General features: G+C 40.1%; 1 protein-coding gene across 1 annotated transcript; it reads left to right on the plus strand.

The window, feature by feature from the left end:
- Positions 1–13425: 13425 nt before the first annotated feature.
- On the plus strand, positions 13426–14484 carry LOC145674176 (uncharacterized). Its single transcript, XM_081744010.1, has one exon. The coding sequence runs from the start codon at positions 13426–13428 to the stop codon at positions 14482–14484; it is 1059 nt and encodes a 352-aa protein (XP_081600136.1).
- Positions 14485–22453: the final 7969 nt, after the last annotated feature.

A 22453-nucleotide genomic window follows, 5' to 3' on the forward strand; every position in this document is an offset into this window, starting at 1 on the left:
TTAGTGAAATTTCTGTCAAATATTAGATCAAATTGTCACATAATTATATATTGAACACGTGACTATTGTAACCTTTAGTCGGAGCAGTATGCGACAACAGACATTGAATTTTGAGTGTTCTGCACTTAAAATATATACTGGGCCTGACAGGCCCCGGTTGCCCGTTTACGTTAGAAAAATGTCTGGACCGGATTTGCTATTCTGCTTGGCTTACAAAAGCGTGACACGAAGTTTCGCTACTTGACAAAAATATATACCGGTACATTCTAGACTAGTCTAAACAGTAAGTGACAATAGGCATTGATTTTGTGTATTCTGCACTTAAAATATATACTGGGCCTCACAGGCCCCGGTTGCCCGTTTACGTTACAAAAATGTTTTGCCCGGATAAGGGTTAACTTAAGAGGCTCTTTCACACCGCACTGTGTGAATCAATAAAGGGAAATGTTACAATTATAAAAGAAAATTATACTTTTTCCACCTTAGAGGTAGACTATTTCGAAACACTAAATCCAATACTTTTATTTAAGGGTTTACATTCGGAATTTCACATGAATGAAATGGCAGAATGAAGAAAGTGGGAGGAAACGGAAGAACCCGAGAAAACCCAAGCACACGGTGTTTGTCAACCCCAAAGCCCACTTAACGCGAGCTGGGATAGAACCAGGGACGCCACGCACCAGAGGTGAACATACTACCGCTGAACCACGGCGACCCCACTACTATAGAAATCCCCTTCTCCTCTTTAAGAGAAAAGAATAAAAAACGCTGGAACCTGTACTCCATTATTTTTATTTAGGGGTTTACATTCCGAATTTTACATTTCTAACCGAAGTGAGTTCTCACATTCGGCTCTTTGTGAATAAATAAAGGGAAATTTTACTGTTACTGAAGTGCCTCTCTTTCCCTCTTAGGAGCGGAATATTTCGAAACGCTCAAATAAATGTCTAATTTTTAATTTAAAATTGCCAACATACGCCAAAAATTGAAATTAGTCACGCGATAATTAAACCACGCTAGTGGACGCTAATAAAAACTGAAAATGTCTATTAATAGGTCCCCGAATGTCTTACATTCTGCATTCATACAAATGATAATTAGTTAACATAATTAGCTTACATTTAATGCAACAGCTTATATTTGAATTAGTGATATCGGAAGTTTTATGATAGTACCTTCTGCTTTAATTTTAGCGTTAAAAGTTCATCAAACGAATTGCTGCTGATGCGAAAATAATTTAAGGAAGTTCTCTTAGTCATTGCGTAAGTCAATAAACATGGAAGACAACTGTAGCTGAAAACAAGGTCAACTGTTTTCAATGTTGAACTGAAAGGCCCCCTTCCCCGTCCCGAGTTCGTTCCGGGCCCGCAGCAGACTTTCCTGTTCGTCTGAACTGGTTGATCTGTGACGCCCGCGCGAGTCTACTGCAAGCCCGCAGCACTTTTCTGCTCGTTTGAACCGAGCCTAAAATGAAATAACGAAGACATCCAAGGCACGAACCTTCTCTATGTTGAAAGTTTGATCAAGATAGGTCTGGTGGCTCAAGAGTTATTAAGTTTAATTTATTTTTATAGATTTCTCCCCTCCCCTCAATTAAGTTTTACCGTTAAAGTGATATGATAAAAACCACTTCAGGTCCGAACCTCATTTGATTTTTTTAAAGATCGGTCAGATGGTTTAAGGGTGGTGAAGTCACAAAGACAGTCACTTTTATTTTTACTTTTTTTTTTTACATATATCTCCCTCCTCCCGCTTCCCATCGTTCCACGGTAAAAGTGAAATGAAGAAAACATCCCCAGCCCGAACCTTATCTACAGATGGTGATCAGAAAAATTGAAACACCTGTAGTTGGCAACACGTCAGATGTATGGGTTGGCAGTGGTGTCGTGGCGCCCGCAGCACCGGACCGATGGTGGTGGTGTGTTAGGTCGGTCTCCATACTACGTCAGGCGCAGTGGAACAGCAGTGTCCAGTGGCTGCAGCAGACGGAGGTAGTGTAAAATGGGAGACCTCTCCGATTTTCAAAGAGGGCAAATTGTTGGTGCCCGGTTAAGTGGAGTGACTGTGACGGCAGTGGCTACTGTGTTAGGTGTGTCGCGTGAGACAGTGTCGAAGGTGATGACGGGCTACACAACACACGGGAAAAGCACATCGGGGAAGCGGAACAGTGGGCGGAAGAAAATAATAAGTGACAGGTCACGCCGGGTATTAAAGCGCATTGTCACGCAGAACCGTCGTGCCACTGCAGAGCAAGTGACGGAGGAACTCAACCAGCACCTCCCCCACTCTGTTTCGATAATCACAGTCCGCCGCGAATTACATGACATGAACTTACGAGGTCGTGTTGCACGGGCCAAACCGCTCATCAGGGACCATAACGCTTTCGCACGCCGCAAATGGTGCCGCGACCATGTGTGGAGAACGCCCAAAGAAGCTTATGGTCTGCAGTGTTTCCGCCCAACTGTGAAACATGGCGGCGGCTCGGTGATGCTGTGGGCCGCCATATCATGGTTTCCATTGGGTCCTGTGGTCATAATTAGCGGACGAATCACTGCCAACGATTATGTCGCAATTTTAGGAGACCACTTGCATCCTATGGTCCGGATGTTGTTCCTGGACAATGACCCAATCTTCCAGGATGATAATGCACCCATTCACACAGGTGGCGTTGTTGCAGCGTGGTTTGAGGAACATCGGGAGGAATTTCAACACCTCCCCTGGCCCGCCCAATTCCCAGATCTCAACATAATTAAACATCTGTGGTCCGTCTTGAAAACACGACTCCGGTGACGATTTCCACCTCCATCCTCTCTCACAGAACTGGCCGATGTTCTGCACGAGGAATGGTGTAAAATTCCACTTGCTACCATTCACGACCTCTATGCCTCCATCCCACGTCGCATCAAGGCTGTTCTGAAGGCAAAAGGTGGCCCAACACCATATTAATCTAGTAAGTTGCAATTTCGTTCAGGTAAGACTATTCATGGCTTTGGATTGATTACTTTAACAAAAGAGACACTGACCAAAGCTTAAAACCCACTTTATTTTAAATTATAATTTGTAACTGTTTCGGATATGTAGCATATCCTTCTTCAGACACTATCGAAAATAAATGAAAATACAGACATATAATAAATATTGTTATGACAAAGTTTAAATTATTTAACCGACATATATATATAGTCATTATTATGAAAAAGTTTAAATTCTTTTAACAGAGATATGTATAGTTATTGTTGTACTTTTTTATTTTTATTTATTTATTTATATTTTTATTATTATTATTATTATTATTATTATTATTATTATTATTATTATTATTATTATTATTATTATTATTATTATTATTATTATTATTTCTTTCTATTTACTGAGGCCTTCAGCCAATCCCATAAGTCTTCGTTTTCACTTTTCAACTAATCACGTTCCTTCATTTTTGGTTCTTATAAGGGTATTTTTTTATTTATTTTCTTTTTCTCTATGCTATTCAAACTTCCTTGCCATAATTCATTAATAGGTAAGCCCCCTGTCCAGTTCATCAGTTTATCTCTTTCTACCTTCTTTATCCAATCTGCTTCCTTCCACTTCCTTCTTATCATTCTTTTCTCTATCTCCAATACTTCCGTCTTATCCCAATTAATTCCGTGATTCGTCTCCTTAACATGTTTGTATATGGCATTGGTATCTTTCTTCCTCCTAACATCATCTTCATGTTGTTTTATCCTTTCTTTCATTCTCTTTCCTGTCTCTCCTATATATGACATATCGCAGTCCTCACACCATACCCTATAGATGACTCCTTCTTCCTCTTCATTAATCTTTTTAGTTCCTTTTCTATTCTTCTTCTTTATTGATCTTAATGAAGTTTCTCCATTCTTTCTATAAGTTCGTTCAGGTGTTTCCATTTTTCTGATCACCATCTGTATGTTAAAAGCTTGATCGAGATCGGTCGGGTGGTTCAAGAGTTATTAAGTTTTATTTATTTGTATAGATTTCTCCCCTCCCCTCCTACCCTCCCTAAGTTCTACAGGTAAAGTGATATGATAAAAATACCTCATATCTGAACCTCATGTATGTTGAAAATTTGGTTAAGATCGGTCGGGTGGTTTCAACGTGCTGAAGTCACAAAGACAGTCACTTTTAATTTTACTTTTTTTACATATATATATATATCTCCCCATCCTCCATCCCTTCGTTGCATTGTAAAAGTGAAGTGAAGAAAACTTCCCAGCCCCGAACCTTATCTATGTTGAAAGTTTGATCGAGATTGGTCGGATGCTTCAAGAGTTATTAAGTTTTATTCATTTTCATAGATATCGTCTCCAACCTCCCCCTTCCCTAAGATCTACTGTAAAATGGAATGATACAAAGCTTTCCAGGTTTGAGCTTTATATATGTTGAAAATTTGATTGAGATCGATCGTGTGGTTCAAAAGTAATTAATTCACGACCATAGTCACTTTTATTTTTAAATTTATTATTTTTTGTATATCTCCCCCTCCAACCCTTTGCCCTGCTTTGATGCGTCAAAGTGAAACAATAAAAAACATCCTAGTCCCGAACCTCATCTACATTAAATATTTGATCAAGATCGGTCGGGTGGTTCAAGAGTTATTAAGTTTTATTTATTTTTATATGTCCCTCTCCTCCCCGACCCCTAAGATGTATCGTCAAAGTACATAGCTAAAATCACTCCCAGACTAGAACCGCACCTACGTTGAAAATTTGACCGAGATCGGTAGTGCGGTTCAAGAGAGTAAGAGTCACAAAGATAGTCACTTTCAATTTTATAATATTGACTAACTGAACCTGCACTGCCTACTCAGCGCATTGCTCTGTTATAAACATGAATCTCCTTCCCATTGTGCATGTGTCCTTACTCACACAAGTAAAGGGTAGGAGACACACAAACGAACTGAATTTCTATGTATTGATGATGGTGGAGAGAGTTTATAGAAAGTTTGTACAAGTAACACGATATAAAGTGGAATTTTTTTTCTAATAAATCTATATCCGTGAGATACGCCTCATTGCGTCTCTTGAAGCCTTTGAAGTTGCCAGCAATAGGTCTTTCCATTCAGATTTAAACAAGGTGACTGCAATTTCCGTCAAGCCGCCATACGTAACTTCTCTACTTTTTGCCTAACACCGTAGTTTTGGCCTGCAACAATGTTAATCTTATGCGCTCAAAAATGCCTCTAAAATGTTGAATTGAACAATAACGACACGGTTTTTGAAAAATTGAAAGAAAACTGGACAATCTACACAAAATTTGGAATCGACCAGCGAAAACGGCACGTTTCCAGCATGCGTGGTTTTCGAGATATCATTGTCGAAAGATTGGGGAGAAACATATAAACCTAGCATTTTAATATAAAGACTAGGTGAACCTGCGCTCTCTACACAGCACACCATTCACATATGAGCATGAATCTCCTTGTCATTCCTCACAATATCTGTACCTGTCCCTGAACAGACACACGTGAAAGACGTCTTGATATATATATATATATATATATATATATATATATATATATATATATATATATATATATATATATATATATATAAACGGCAAGGGGGTATCATAAAGGGGAGATTTTTTCTCAATATCTCGCACTGTTTGCAAGATTTCAGCCTACTTCCGATTTGAGTTTCTAATTCATATATGATAGTGATTTCTTTCTTCTCGTAATAAGCAAATACTTTACATACAAAATTAATTATAATGTCAGTTATATCTGGTGTTCATTGGGCGTCCATAAATAAAGATTCATCTTAGACTGGAGAAATGGTTATTAGTCCGGGGAGAAGATGCGATATTTAGCCGTACCATATTTTTTTTATATATATATAAGGTTTTTCAGTTGATCTTATATGATTTCGTTTTTATCACTATAAATTCGACACAAAATAGGAAAAAAAACATAATTCCATGATAGTTGGCAACTATAACGTTCATGAGAGAAAATAGCGTTCGCGCTACACTTGTAACGAACACATTTAAAGCTATTAACAAATGATTAAGAGACAAACTCGGAATAGCTTACAAGAAATACATATTGGAATTGTTCGGAATGTTTTATCTTTGTAGTAACCATATTTAGAAATCAAAACTTGTACTTTCCAATTTTCCTTTTAGTGATTGTCTTGCTTTTTTTCATAGCTCATATGAGAGTTTGAGGAATGTATATTTGGAATATATATATTATACTTCTCTTGTTCTTAACATTTTCTGTGTGAAAATTTTGTAAAATAAAATATTCTGTATAAAAATTCTTTTTGCAAAATTTCATTGATAGTTGGCAACCCTGATATTTGTGACAAAATTATCAAATTTCGTAATTGCTTACTAGTATTGCTATTTATAACATATGCATGAATTGTTATTCTACTGTGAATACGAAACGAGGAAAATGAAACTATGCTGAGATAATCCAGCGATTTAATACATGTTAAGTAAGAGAACACCGCCACCTTTTCCCCCCTTTTGCGAAGTTTCCCCAAGGTTTACGGAGCGGCACTCATCGGATTCGAAATCAGCACCACAAAATCATACAAGTTCTACTGAAAAACCTTATATATATATATATATATATATATATATATATATATATATATATATATATATATATATATAAATCATGGTCCATCAGCTTCTCCCCCGGACTATATCCTTCGTTCTTCATTATTATTTGGTCATTAAACACCTGAGACATATGCAACCCCTATATACAAGAATATGGTGTTGGAATGTATAACTCATAGGATATGATGCTTTTTTTAAAAAAAAATTTCAACACTTCCATTGTACCCTTAAAGATGTAATAAAGGCATAATGGTCATGTTTTTTAAATATGCAATTGGAACTGGACAATCTACGCAAAATTTGCAATCGATCGGTGAAAATGCCATCTTTCTAGAGCATACAGTTTCCGAGATCTCATTGTCGAAAGGATTAGCTACAAACACATAAACGTCCACAAACATGTAGTTTAAAAGAACTCCAAAGATAGCAGCACAATTCATTTGCATTAATTTTGGAGAAGGCTTATTAAAATGCAAAGGCTTTGAGCAATAATTTTAAAACGTAAACTTTATATATATATATATATATATATATATATATATATATATATATATGTGTGTGTGTGTGTGTGTGTGTGTGTGTGTATTTAAATAGTTTATATAAAGTACACACAGTATAAAATATTTGTCTTTGTTAAATGTGAAATCACAAATAACCGTAAATCATACTCGCCTGGCGACTATAGTCGAAAGTCTATAAGTCGTGCGATTAATATTAGGCTAATTGTTCGTTAGTTTAGTTCGTTGTTCTCTTGTGCGGAGGATTGTTCCAATCGACATCGGCCTTCGGGTCCGAGCCGCACAAGATACTTAGGGCTTGCTGATTACTAACTTTGGTTTGACAGTCCACTTATACCCTGCACGGGTCGCAGCACTTAGTGTTTTGCGAAACGTCAGGCATCTTACTAATTCTAGCCGGGTACGCACAACACTCCGGTGTTTGTGTTGCACCACATTCTTTCCTCTCGGAATACCTGCTTTATCTATTCATCGCTTCTTCCTTTTGTCTCATCTTTTCCGGTGGCTCCTGACCGACGAAAGGCTTTGCCTTTCTGACGTCACTATCAACCGACGCAATGCCAAAGACCCCGGACTTTTCCTCAGCCAAAGGCAAACATCAAGGTCTTCCCTCCACTGTTATGGGACCCCCGCGAGAACCAAGGCGAGATGCTCCACGGACACAAAAGCGCGCGAAAGCTTCTAGCACGTCTCAATCCTCCGAGGGCTCGCCCCCTCGTGATAGAGATCGTTCCCGTTCTCCTGCTAAACTATCCTACACCGAAGCATTGTTGAGTCCAGCTAAGCCTACCCCCGGTGCGTCTACTACCACCTCTCCTGCAGTTACGCCAGCTACCTCTTTCGAAAATCTTATGGACATTGGTGTCACCAATCCATCCACTCCAACTATTTTCAACATTTTGTTCACAAATCTCAGCCCAGCTTACGCAACCATAAAATCGTTCTACCAGCAGCTTATGCGCTACTGCACTAGGCTAGATTTGAAACAACTTGTCAGAACCCAAAACGGCATTATTCTCAAAACAACTAACGATAAGCTGTATCAACAACTGATCAATAAAGTAGGACCGGCAATGTTTGGGCCAGACGCCAAAATCCAACTCTTAACGCCTAAAACCTCGAAGACACCACCACCACCTCGACGTACTGCTCTCCTGTCGGCCGTGATTCGTGGTGTTGATCCCACACTTACGGAGCAGGACATCTTGGAGGAACTAAAGGAGGAGGGGCTACATCCAAAGCGGGCTATAAGGATTCAAAACGCAAATGGGCCAACCTACATGGTGCGCATACTCACTGACGACCAGAATCTCATCGACAATATCCTCCGCAACGGAGTATATATCTATCGTTACCACCATCGAGTGGAACCATCTCGCACTCCGCCACCAGTTCCGTTGCGGTGTTAGAATTGTCTGTCCTACAACACTCATCCCACTAATAAATGTACATTACCCGCAGTGTGCCCACATTGCAAGGGGTCCCACAAGATGAAGAGCTGCCCAAATCTACAACAGCCGGCAACCTGCAACACGTGCGATGGTCCCCACCCAACGTATTCATACCGATGCCCGAAGAAGCCACAACCACTCCCTGACAAGCCAGAAACTGTCGTCCCTCTTCGCCTTCATCCGGCAACACAAATATCCACTGGCACCCAAACCTCTCTCTTACCGCCCCCAACGGTAGAGAACATACTTCAATTTGTTACATTGGTACTCCAGAATACTTTCCCCTACCAGCGGGAAGCCATACTTACCCACGCCACTAAAGCTGCCATGGATATTTTTCACCTACACATGGCTGCTACTTACTCGGGCCTATCAACCTATTTCCACTTTCATTCAGATCCGTCATCATGAATCACAGACCGCAAGACAGACGCCCGATCCGCTTGCTTTATTGCAACATCCGCTCCCTACCAAAGAATCGGGTTCTACTGGAGACCATGGCAACAGCGTACCAAGCGGACTGTATTCTACTCAATGAAACTTTTATAAAAAGCTCAGAACCTTATTATTTCCCCCACTATCGCCTGTTACGTTCAGATTTTTCGCAACCTGTTGCTCGGGGTGGCGCTGCGCTGGCCGTTCGATCTTTCTTACCATCTCGCCATGTCACACATATTCATCCTAGCTTATACCCGGAGAGCGTCATTGCCACCGTCTACTTTTCCAACAAAATTATCACAGTTGCCACAATTTACGTCCGGTAGACTCAACCACTACCCTACCGCTTTCTTACCTACCTGGATACTCATTTTAATACGTACGTACTCCTGGCGGATCTTAATTATTCATCACGCACCGCAGAACAAAAGCAACGATTTGAAGATTTCCTCTTAACAACTAAGGCATCCTTCATGCCAATACCGCAAGCCACTCGACCGCTTACTGACACAACGCCCGATGTAGTCCTAGTATCTCATAATCTGGTCACCATTTCCACTGTTGACGTCCTGGGGACCATCGGGAGCGATCATCTGCCGGTCCTACTCACCATTACTCGCCCTAGCCGTGATGCTACTCCCCTTCCACCGTCTACTAAATATAACTTTCATAGGGCGGACTGGCACAAATATCAAACCTTTATAACGGAGAAACTTACGGGTACATCCCCCGATCTTACTACCTCCGACGCCATCACCCAACTTGCTGCCACGCTCACCGATACTATCCTTCAGGGCACAGACCAGTCAGTTCCTAAAGCAACAACGCCTCAGTCAAGGACCCCTCTACCTCCTTATGCTCGTACGCTTTCAGACCGCTCCCAGGGCTACCTTACAGAATACAGACGCACCAGGGACCACCATTTCTTACATTTACATAAACAACTACAGCGTATGGTCCATTCTTATATCATCGCCAAAAAGCGTCTGATGTGGCGCGCTTCTTGTAATCACCTCCGTCAGGAACAAAACCCGGCAAAATTCTGGGCTCTCTTCAAACGCCTTACTTTTCAATCCAATAGACCGGAATACCCGCTTCTCATCAATAATACAGCTCCAGCGTCTGATGCAGATATTGCTCAAGCCTTCGCCGACCATTTCCAAACAGTATTTACACCACATATGGATCCGATTTTCGCTCATCCTAGTCACCAACATATCACAGCAGCAGGTACTCCACATCAGCCTCTCTTGGCACCGACTTTCGCACCTCAGCCTCCAGCTCGCACTAGTCTCCTACAACCCATCACTGTTGAAGACATTCATTCCGTACTCTCTAACAGACGCAACACCTCACCGGGGGAGGACTCAATCACCTACCGCCAGCTGTCTCACGCGCCACCTCTCTTCCATAGATTGCTGGCACTCCTCTACACCGCCATACTCATCACAGGCTTTTTTCCTTCTGCCTGGAAGTTAGCTAAAATAATTGTCTTTCTTAAACCAGGCAAGAATCCCACGGAGATCACCCATCAGCCTCACTACAGTATTTAGTAAGACTTTCGAGCGGATCATAGTGAAACGGCTTCATATACATATAGAACGGCACAACATCCTTCCAGTCACGCAGGCAGGCTTCAGACCATTATTTGCCACATCAGACCAGCTCCTGAAACTCTCGTCTTTGATCGCCAATCATTTTAATAAACATCTTCCTGCGGTCCTGATCTCCTTTGACATTGAACGGGCTTTTGATACGGTATGGCATGAGGGTTTGCTTTATAAACTACAAAAGCTTCTACCTCTTCCATATGTCCGCCTTATTTCCAACTTCTTGTCTCAAAGGCATGCTTTCATACAGATTAATAACGCCCAATCTACTGCCTTCCCCTTAAAGGCTGGCGTACCTCAGGGGTCGGTTTTATCCCCCCTCTTATATATCCTCTATGTTTCAGATATGCCTCTCCCACCTTCACCTATACATGCTTTTCAATATGCTGATGACTCGGCGTATCTTGCCCTGGGATCGTCCGTGGATCGTATAACCACACAGCTACAAACTGCCATAGATGCTCTACTTGCCTGGTGTCTAAAATGGAAGCTCAAGATAAATCCAACCAAAACGCAAATGACGCTCTTCGGGCCTAAAAAACATAAATACTGTCACTCCAGGAATCCGGACCGCTTACACATCACTGTCATGGGCTCCACCATACCTCTTAGCAATAATATTAAATACCTCGGCGTGACTTTCGATAGCCATATGACCTGGCGCAGTCACTTACGAATCTTGGAGCAAAACATCCGTAAACGATTGTATTTACTGAGCCGTTTAAAGGGCACCACATGGGGCTTAAATTCCAACCTACTGCTTTATACGTATAAGGTATTTGTTCGCCCCGCAATCACGTATGGACATCTCGCCTGGCTCTCGGCCAATAAATATTACTATGACCGCCTCGAGATATTGTAACGCCGAGCTATTCGAATCGCCTTTTCCCTGCCACCCCGCACACCAAAAGCCCTTGTCTATTCACAAACTACAATGCCGTTTCTCCTTCCTCACATTTATCGTCTTCGAACCCGTTATATCCTGCAACACATTACAAACGCTCATCCGATCGTTGCAGACCTTTTAGATCAGATGCCTACCTCTCCTCGACGCATCTACCCACCTGTGGACCATCTGCTGGCAATCTATGAAAGAGAGGCTCCCACAGCGGATTATAATCCAGTGCGCCGCATATACCAAACAAATCCGCACATATACCCTCCTTAAACTTTCTTTTCTTGGCAGCTCATTTCTCCACTGCACTTCGTCGCCTTTTGTTATGCCACACTAATTAACAATCCTACATCACATTAAGGCTGAATCTTTTACTTCTATAAATTCGTACATTTCCTGATTTCCAACTATCTTTCGCTGCATCTCCAATCAATCAGACCTCTGGCCAGAGAGAAGGCGTAACCTTCTGTGGCCCGCCCATCTCCGGATGGGAATGAAATGCTTTATGTATGTATGTATAACCGTAAATCAGAACTTCAAACCTAACTCCTCTCGTAGTTAGTTACTGTACTAAACTGTGAGCAAGTATTGCAGACGTACTTGGGAGATCAGTAGAGATACGCTACCTAGGAGGCTGACAGAAGGTCCTCATCTTCTGGAAGTTTTATCTTAGCTTTTGGAGGTCATTGTTTGCATTTATACTCTGACCAACTCTTTTGCCTTTAGTAGTACATCTGTGTATGTCGTTTCCATTGCTTTGATCCTTTGGGATCATGCATCGGCTACCGGGGATAGTTGTGCCTCCCACCTGCAATCCCTCGGCAGATACAGGAAGGGATCCTCGCAAAAATCGGCGCAGTCGACCGTTGTCTGAAAGCAGTGCTGAATCAGTAGATAAACGCTCTCGATCCCGTTCACCTACTTATATACAGAAAGCACCTGAACGTACGGAAGAAATGCAGTTTACCATAGATCCGCAAGAGCCTACACCGTCAATCAAATCATGAAATACCTTCCTCGTGCTAGTGTAAAGCAAATTGTTTTCACAAAGAATGGTGTTATCATAAAGTCAGATGACGAGAAATTCAGCATAACACTTCGTAACAAAGCCAGTTATGAAATATTTGGTAAAAATGCCAAGCTTTCGAATTTGACTGATAAGGTAAAGCAGAATCCACCACCACCTCGCACACCAATGATGTCTGTTGTTATTCGAGGTGTTCTATCGGAAATAACAGATGATGAAGTTCTCGAGGTACTTAAAGCAGAAGGTATTGACGTAGCGAAATGTATTCGCATTAAAAATAACAATGGTGCTACATACATGGTTCGTGTTTTAACCACGTCCCAAACTTCTATTGATACCTTATTGCAAGACGGAGCTTATATCTTCAAACAAAGATACAGAGTTGAGCCATCCCGTACTACCGCACCTCTCCCAGTTAGATGCGAGAAGTGTCAAGCTTACAATGCGCACGTCACGTCAAAATCTCCAAATGTTCCCAAATGTGGGTATTGTGCAGGACAACATGAAACCAAGGAGTGCCCTAATACGGGAAGACAACCAGATTGTTCCACATGTTCCAGTACTTCGCACCCTACTTACAGTTACAAATGCAAGTCTAAAACGGCACCTGATCCAAATCAACCAGAAATGACAGTTCCGCTCCGTACGACGGATGCTTCAGTACCATTCTCGCAATCTATTGCTTTACCTATCACTGTGAAAAACTTCTTGAGATACATCGCTCTTATTTTGCAAAATATTTTTCCATTTCAACGTCAGCTCATTCTTGACCATGTTATTGCGGCGGCCTCTGTTATATTTCAAGTTAATCTGTATGCCACCTATTCTGGTCCATTTGTTCACTTTCATATTGCACCACGTGACACTGCAGTTTAAACCGAACCTTTTCTGTCTGAGTATGGGTCTTACCATTCTTTTTATGAATATTCGATCGTTATCTCAACATAAAACACTATTTGAACAACTACTTTTAGAAGAAACAGTCGATATATTCGCTTTAAACGAGACAGCGCTTAAACCAGCACATACCGTACGTTTTCCTCGGTATCAGTTTGTACGGCAGGATTACCCAGACACCAACGCCAGAGCACAAGGCGGTGTAGCGATTGGAATCCGCAATAAACTTTCTTATAGATGTCACTCTGTACCAATAAATGTTCCATTGCCAGAGCACTTAGTGACGACAATCTATCTTTCAAACTTAGCGCTAACTTTTGCTACGATCTATGTCCGTCCCGGGCAAATAATTCCGCTAGAATTCTTTCGTTATTTGTTTTCGCAGTATCGCAATCTTGTAATCTTGGCGGATGTCAATATCCACAGTCGCTCCGACAGAGATAAAACTCAGTTCTCTGACTATATATCTCTGGGCTTACATGGCCATATATGTAACCTACCCAGGCATACCAGGCCAAGTAGCCAAACTACCCCTGATGTTCTAATTAGTACACCTACATTAGTCGCTAAAACCACTGTATCTGTTTTGGATTGCATCGGTAGTGATCATCTACCCATAAAGGTTACAATCAACCATGTACGCCCACCATCGTCTCCATCATTTGAAAGAACTCTATTCTTGTACGATAAAGCTAATTGGGAGCAGTATCGGACTGATATCAGTATAGCAATGGATCAGTTGGAACCGCCGTCGTCTGAAACTGATCTCAACAAAGCCGTTCAGAGCATTACAACTGCTCTTGTTGAAAGTGCTAGTAAAAATATCCCTACCTACCATGGTAAAACGTATCAACCAATGTTGCCACCTGAATATCTTTCACTTGTAAGAAAATCCAGGCAGTATTTCCGTGAATATGAAAAGACACGAAATCCAGAATATTTGGCTCAGGCGCGTCGTTGGCAACGCACAGTTCACAACTATATTGTTGCGCACAAACTGCTTAGCTGGAGTAAAACATGTAACAAGCTGAACACTGAAACACATCCTACAAGGTACTGAAAAAAAAATAACCTATTAACTGGACATAAAGTTACATAAAGCTACATACCCTCTTGTACAGGACGATCATCTTTTGCAAACAGATCAGGCAAAAGCTGACGCTTTTGCATCTCATTTGCAATCAGTCTTTACACCACCTGTTTCCACACATCGCCTAAGTCCACGAATATCTGAACCGGCAATTAGCAACTTACTTCAGCCTTCGACGTCGCATGAGTTAGATAACACCAATCCTTTGACTCAGGCGATTACTACTGATGAAATACGTGAAGCCCTCAAACGCAAAACGCAATACTGCTCCTGGTTTCGATAGTATATCTTATAGAATTCTTAAAGAATGCTCACTGCAGTTTTTTCTCTTCTTAGCAACAATATATACGTTTATTTTACGCACTGGCTATTATCCGCAGGACTGGAAGGTGTCTAAGGTCTGTATGTTATTAAAACCTAACAAACCACCTTACTCCGTGACTTCATATCGACCCATACAATTAACTTCTACTTTGGGTAAACTGAAAAAATCCTGGCACGTCGTCTCCATCCATATCTTAGCGAACATAACCTTCTGCCTTCTCATCAAACAGGATTCCGGCCGCTATATAGTATCAATGACCAACTACTTCGACTTACCACTATAATTACTAATCATTATAACAAAGCATTACCGTCTTGCCTCGTACTCATGGACCTCGAGAAGGCGTTTGGCCGCATTTGGCATTACGGCTTATTTTATAAACTATTGAAACTCGGAATTCCTCTTACTTACCTTCGAGTTATATATTCGTTTATACTGAATCGTATTGCCTATGTGAATATCAATGGTACATTATCACATCCGATATTCCCACTGACCGGCGTACCGCAGAGTTCAAGCTTATCATCACTTCTTTACATCCTCTATGCATCGGATTTACCATCTCCAGCACCTAATACATATTTGTTCCAATATGCGGATGATACCGCTTTTCTCACGCTTGGTAAAACAATTCAGCAAATTAATATCCACTTACAGGCTACAATTACTGCATTTCTTCAATGGTGTGATAAATGGAGACTCACCGTTAACGAAGATAAGACACAGACGCTAGTAATTTTACCGCCCAACCGCCGCAGTAAGGTTCACCGTAATCCAAATTTGCTACGGATACGTGTTGGTGATCATCTACAGCCGACTAAAACTGTTACCTATCTAGGTATTGTTCTTGATGATAAATTGCGGTGGACAGCCCAATTCCAGAAACTTGTTGAGAAAGCAAAAAATCGATTACAGCTTTTACGCCGACTCGTGGGTCAAAACTGAGGGTTAAATTCTAAGATATTACTGAATACTTATAAAGCGTTTATGCGTAGTGTCCTCACTTTCGGTCATTTAGCCTGGTGCTCTGCTCCACAGAAGTTTTACAATAGATTAGAAATTTTCGAACGTCATGCTATCAGACTCGCATTTCGCATAACATGACCATACCCCAATGATGACCTTTATAATAAGATCGATTTTCCTCCGCTAGTCCAACATATTGCTATATTACGGCAAAAATATATAGCTAACTGTCTCCATTCATATAAAGATATATTTCTCGAGACCATATTCATAGACTTGGAACAAGACTCCCAGTTCCGATACTGATATACCCCACTCAGCATCCTCATTTCCATTTATGCTCGATCACATTCAAACGATCATCATCATGCAAGATTTTTCCGACGACAGCTCATTCATCATGATATTCCTCATCTTTTACCATCATAGCACTGTCTCCCACAACACTAATAAGGGCCTCCCAACGTGTTTCATCAGTCTTGTGCCGCCCCAAGATAGAAGACTAACCAGCATTCGTCTCACTAACTTATTTCATTGTGTTGTGATGCATTCATTATCATGAGCATGAGTGTCGTCCATTACAATATGCATATATTTCGCTAGCACGTTTTTCATATTTTGAATATTCATTTATTTGATGCTTTCACTGCACCTCTTAACTATTATTTATCTAAATGCACTTATTATCATATTATCCTATTATGTGTTAGTTATTGTTAATGTTTATATTTTGTTTTTGTTTCAAGTTTTATATATATATTGGAATGCATATATGTGTTTGCAACATCTTGCGTATTAGTAATTGTTACTTACCAAAATTTTCTTTACAGCACATTGCCCAGCAACAATGTAATAAAAGTTAATTGATGCTTCCACATCCCAGGCCAAGAGAGAGGGCGAAAGCCTCTAGTGGCAGTTTTTCATATTTCCAAATATTATGCAACAATAAAGGTTTCAATCAATCCTGTCTTCCTCAAAAAAAAATAATAATAAAATAAAAAAATAACCGTAAATCAAAGTTTTGAAATTCAAAGTTAGAGGTTGGAGTCCAGGCGTTTTCATTCAAAAACAAAGCTTCCTTGACTTCATTACTACTCATACCACCGGCCATGTTTTTGATATACCTAAGCAACCAGACCCATCACGAATACCACACCTGACATGGTTATTTCTTCTGGCAATCTCTTCCAGCGTTGCACTCTTGAAGTGCTCGATTCCATAGGTAGTGATCACCTTCCTATCAAACTTCATATCGATCAACCGCAGGCTCCTACTCTTCGTTTGCTCCCTGAACCTCGTCGTGTTCCACGATTTGATCAAACAAAGTGGGATGACTATCGCGCTACTATTGCTAAAGATTTGGTTACCATCGAGCCTCCTACTACCGAAGATGATCTCTACGCACGTGTCTCTGAAATCACTCACTCCATTCATCACGCTTCTGACCTTCATATACCCACAACTGAAATATCCAGGTACCAACCAAGTTTACCGCCAAATTATCTACCTCTCATACACCGTTCTCGCGAATTCTTTCTCGAATATCAGCGCACTGGTAACCTAGAAGCTCTTCATCATCATCGCCAACTTCAGCGCACTGTGCGTAACTACGTCAAGGCACATAAGCTTCGCAACTGGGTGAAGACGTGTAACAACCTAGCTGAAACTTCACACCCTACTAAGTATTGGAAGCGATTTCATATGTTAACTGGGAAGCTTACTCGCACACCATATCCGCTGTTAGTTAATAACCAACCATTACACACAGATGAAGAGAAAGCGAACGCCTTTGCAGACCACCTGCAGACTACCTTCACCACGATCCCATCTGATTTTGTTCAAAGACATCCTACTGATCGCTTGAACTTATCATCTCCATATCTACAACCCAGTGCAGCACACATTCTTCCAGACAACAATCCTCTCACAGCTCCAATTTCTACATCCGATATCGCCACCGTCGTAAACCGCAAGCGCAACACAGCTCCTGGTATCGACCACACAACTTATCGTCATATCAAAGAGGATGCTTATTGTCTTCTTCTGCTTCTTTCATATATATACTCTTTTATTCTCCGGACCGGCTACATCCCTTGTGACTGGAAGACTTCTTCCAATCTTATGTTACTTAAGCCCGACAAACCTCTAGATTATGTTGCTTCTTACCGTCCAGTACAATTAACCTCCGTCTTTAGCAAAATTCTTGAGCGCATTATTGTCATCAGACTACATCACCATCTTTCACAATATAATCACTTGCCTGTACACCAAGCTGGTTTCCGGCCTAACTTCAGCATCAGTGATCAATTGCTCAGACTCCTCAACCTCATCACGAATCATTATAACACTGCTCGGCCTTCATGCCTCATTCTTTTTGACCTAGAGAAGGCTTTTGATAAAGTGTGGCATTTAGCCCTCATATTCAAACTTCACCGTTTTAGGCTTCCACTCTCCTACCTCCGTTTCATATTCCATTTTCTTTCTAACCGCCTATCTTATGTTAGCATCAATAGTTCCTCATCACATCCGATCTTTATCCATTCTGGTGTACCTTAAGGCTCCGCTATCTCACCTCTTCTATACCTTCTGTTTGTAGCTGATATGCCAACCCTTCCTCCCAATATTCATACTTTTCAATATGCAGATGACACTGCCTTTCTTTACACGGTCAGAACTATTCAACAAATCAATTCTGCTCAATAGTCTCTTTTCTCCGATGGTGTACAAAGTGGCGCCTCCATATTAACTCGACTAAGACACAAGCTATCGTCTTCATATCACCTCGAAAACGTTATCGGGTTCAGAAAAATTTCAATCTACTCAATCTCGAGGTTCACGGCACACGAATATCACCTACTAAACAGGTTACCTACCTTGGTATCACCATCGATCATCACTTAACTTGGCGACCACATCTTCAAGCAATCATTCGTAAACCGTATGCTCGGCTAAATTCACTAAAACGTCTAGTTGGTACAACATGGGGATTGCAACCCACTACAATCCTTAATACGTATAAGGTATTCTTACGCCCAGTTCTAACATATGGTCATCCCGCTTGGGTTGTTGCACTACCTTTTTTCTATCAGAAATTACAAGTACTTGAAAGGCACGCATTTCGTCTGGCTTATAGGATCAAGTTCCCAGTCCGACGCAGGAGCTTTACGACCGCATCACTTTTCCTACCATTCTCTGTCAACGTTTTCATTACATACTTCCACTTGTATTAGGGGTTGAGTATTAGCTCCGAAAGAAGAAAGAAGTGCGTTTCGTTGCGCTCCTGAGAAGGAGCTCGTTTCAGTGTGAAGTAGTGAGTTTTTTGTGTAGTGTGTGTGTTCTTAGTGTTTGTGAATGTTTGGAGAATACAATGTTGTAAGCAGTACAAAAATCAGTTAAGTGGTGTGAAACTAATAAGCAAAAACAAAACTAATATTCAGTGTTAATCACCATCATAAAGCATTACACGTAGCATTTAAAAAGAAGAATATTTTAAAAAGTAAAAACTCATGTATCATCACTTCCTGCATTGCTGTCGAACATATGATGGACTTCAATCTTGAGGTGAGTGTTCTGTAATTTTTTATTATTATCAGTGGATAGGCAACCCTCGTGGTAATTGGACAGGCCAGGTTGCATAAACACACAGGCGTAGATACACACAAACACTGAAATCATCCGTAGATAAACAATAGTCATCTTATCGTGGAGAAGCATCCATGTGCATGTAGGATAGGCAACCCCCCACACGTGCGCACGTTGCGGGTTATCCGTATTTTTTAAGGGGAAAATGCAGAGAACTCCGCCTTCGGGAATAAAAAGCACACAGGAACAGAGACTAACGAGGGAACAATCTCCAATTGTAAATATTAATCCGACAATGACATCAACAAAAAAGGATGAAGGTGAAAAGAGGAAGAGAACCCAAGAAGAAGAATCCCCCGAGCTACAAATTCCGAAAAGATCCATGGAGGAAACTTTAGGTTTTGACACTATGGACCAATATGAACAGGAATTGATATACATAGAGGGACTATTAGATTGGAAAAAGGTAGGCCGTGCCCATTTAGAAAAGCTGAAAAAACGTATGGTCGTATGGGTTAGAGATAGGTCTCAATTGGAAGGCAAATTATCACAAATGGAGAAGATGAATAGCAATCTTCTAGAGAAATATGACCTCCTTCAAAAGGAGAAACTAATGCTGGAATCTGATCTAATGTGTGGGCAGAGAGAATCAAAGGATGAAGATAAAAAGACCATAGAAAATTTACAGGAAGCTGTAGAGAAACAAAGAAAAGAAATAGATGAATTAAAGGAGGAAAAAAATGAAATCAAAAGTGACAGGGACAGACAATATAAAAGGATGGAAATAGAAATATCAGAGACAAGAAGTGAAGCAAAAAGAGAGATACAGGAGAAAACAAAACAGATAAGAATCTTAGAGGATCAAAATAGACAACTAGAAAAAGAAAACATCAAGATAAAAGAAGAATTAAAACTACTGGGAGAGCAGCTAAGGAAACAGGAAACAGATAAAATAAGGGAGACATCGATTCTAAGGGAAAAGCTAGCGGAAGTAAAAAATGGAAAAGAGATAGATACTGAACATATGACAAAGGAGTTAAGAGAAATATCCAAGAAAATAGAAGACTTGAAAGTCGGAAAATTGGAAACCGAGGAACAAAACACCCCAACATGGACAGAAGTAGTCAAGTCAGGAAGAAAGATCACAGAAAAAGAGAAGAAGATTATAGAGGTTACGGCAAAAACAAAACCAACTCTGATTTTTAAACCAAATGATGGGGAATCAACTAAACAAACAGTACAACGTCTTACAGGAACAATCGACCCTAGGAAAGACAAATTAAAAATCAGTGGAATGAGAACGACGAAGGACATAGTTGTATTAGAAACAGCAACAAAAGAAGATCTACACAAGATAACATCGAAGGAGGAAATCAAAAAGAACTTTACCTTTGAAGAAAGTAGAAAAAGAAATCCATTAATGATAATTTATGGTATCCCTTCAGAATTGAAAGATGAGGAAGTAGTGACAGCAGTTGTAGAGCAAAACTTCGAGGAAAATGAAATGGAAGAGGCTAAGCAAATCAAAGCCCGTTTTAGAGCGGGAAGAAAAAATCAAAAAAAGTGTCACTTGGTCGTAGAAGTTACTCCACAAATAAGAAGACTGTTAATTAATAAAGATAAGGTCTATATAGACTATGAGTCCCACAAGATAAAAGACTTCATAGTTGTTCCAAAATGTTTTGTTTGTCAAGAGTTTGGACACGTAAGCAAATACTGTGATAACAAGGACAAACAAAGATGCAGGTACTGCGGCACATTAAGACATAAAAGCGAAGAATGCGAGGACAAGCACAAAAACGTATGTGTCCCATGTAAACTCAGACATAAAACATGTCAGACCCCAAATACAGAAGAATGCGTTTCATACAGGGTCGCGAGAGAAAGAATAATCAGTAAGATCAATTATGGCTGAGAAAAAGCAGCAAAAAGTAGTAATAAAGAAAAAATCTCCAAGCAAACAAAAAAGAGATAAAAAAAGATTGGAAGAGTTCTTAGAGAGGAAAAGAAATGGAAATAAATCATTTAAAAATAAATACGTGCAAACTGACTTATTTGAAATAAATAACTCTAAATTAGAAACAAAACCTGAAGGAGAATTTAAAACCCTCTTGGAGAATAGAATGAAAAACAAATACAAAAAACAAAATACTATCCAACAAGAATTTAACCAACAAAAATTTCCAAAATTAAAAGATTCCTTTACACAAGGAGAAGAAAAATACTTATTTCCGGAAAAAATAAAACCTATTCAAGATAACGCAATATCATCATCAGAATCAGAGGCAAAAATAAACTCCCCAATAATAACTGAGCCCCGACCTCTGTACGAAAGAATGGAACATAAATATAAATTGGCCAAACTAGAGGATAAACAAATTCTAACAGTAGCATTTAGACAGATTATCAGAGATTTACACGAAAAAGGAAGAACCATTACATATCCTGTACTGGAAGAAGTGGACAGAATGGAGCTCAGAATATATGATCTACCTGCAAATGGTTGGGAATTAATTGATTTGATTGATGAAGCATTTGAAAGAAGAGGAATATACTGGAACATTGACAACGTATACAAACAAATGGTAAACGCCCACGGTAGATTATACTTTGATTTTAGTAAAACGGGAACGGAAGCAATGGTACACACCAAATATGCATAAAACATCCAAAACCTTAAGATTTTTGCAAAATAACGCCCATAGATCAAAAATTGCAACGATGGAACTAAGAAGATATGCAGAAATAAATAATATAGACATACTAATAATTCAAGAACCTTACTTAATAAAGAACAAATTGGCAGCTTTCCCAGCGACTGCAAGAATTATTTATGGAGGAAATGAGCCAAAGGCTGTCATTGCTATTATGAATAGAGATCTCGAAATCCTAAAAATATCACAACACTGTGACGATTGGAACGTTTGTATAGAAATTTCATATGGACATGTTAGCTTCTGGCTCATAAATTCTTATTTTCAATATAGCATACAAACTCAAGTATTTTTACAAAAACTACAAGACTTAATCTGGAAACATCCTAACAAAAAGTTTATTTTATCGGCA

This window comes from Thermobia domestica, chromosome 17, assembly GCF_964235325.1.
Source record: "Thermobia domestica chromosome 17, izTheDome1.hap1.1, whole genome shotgun sequence".
Classification (NCBI taxonomy): Eukaryota; Metazoa; Arthropoda; class Insecta; order Zygentoma; family Lepismatidae; genus Thermobia; species Thermobia domestica.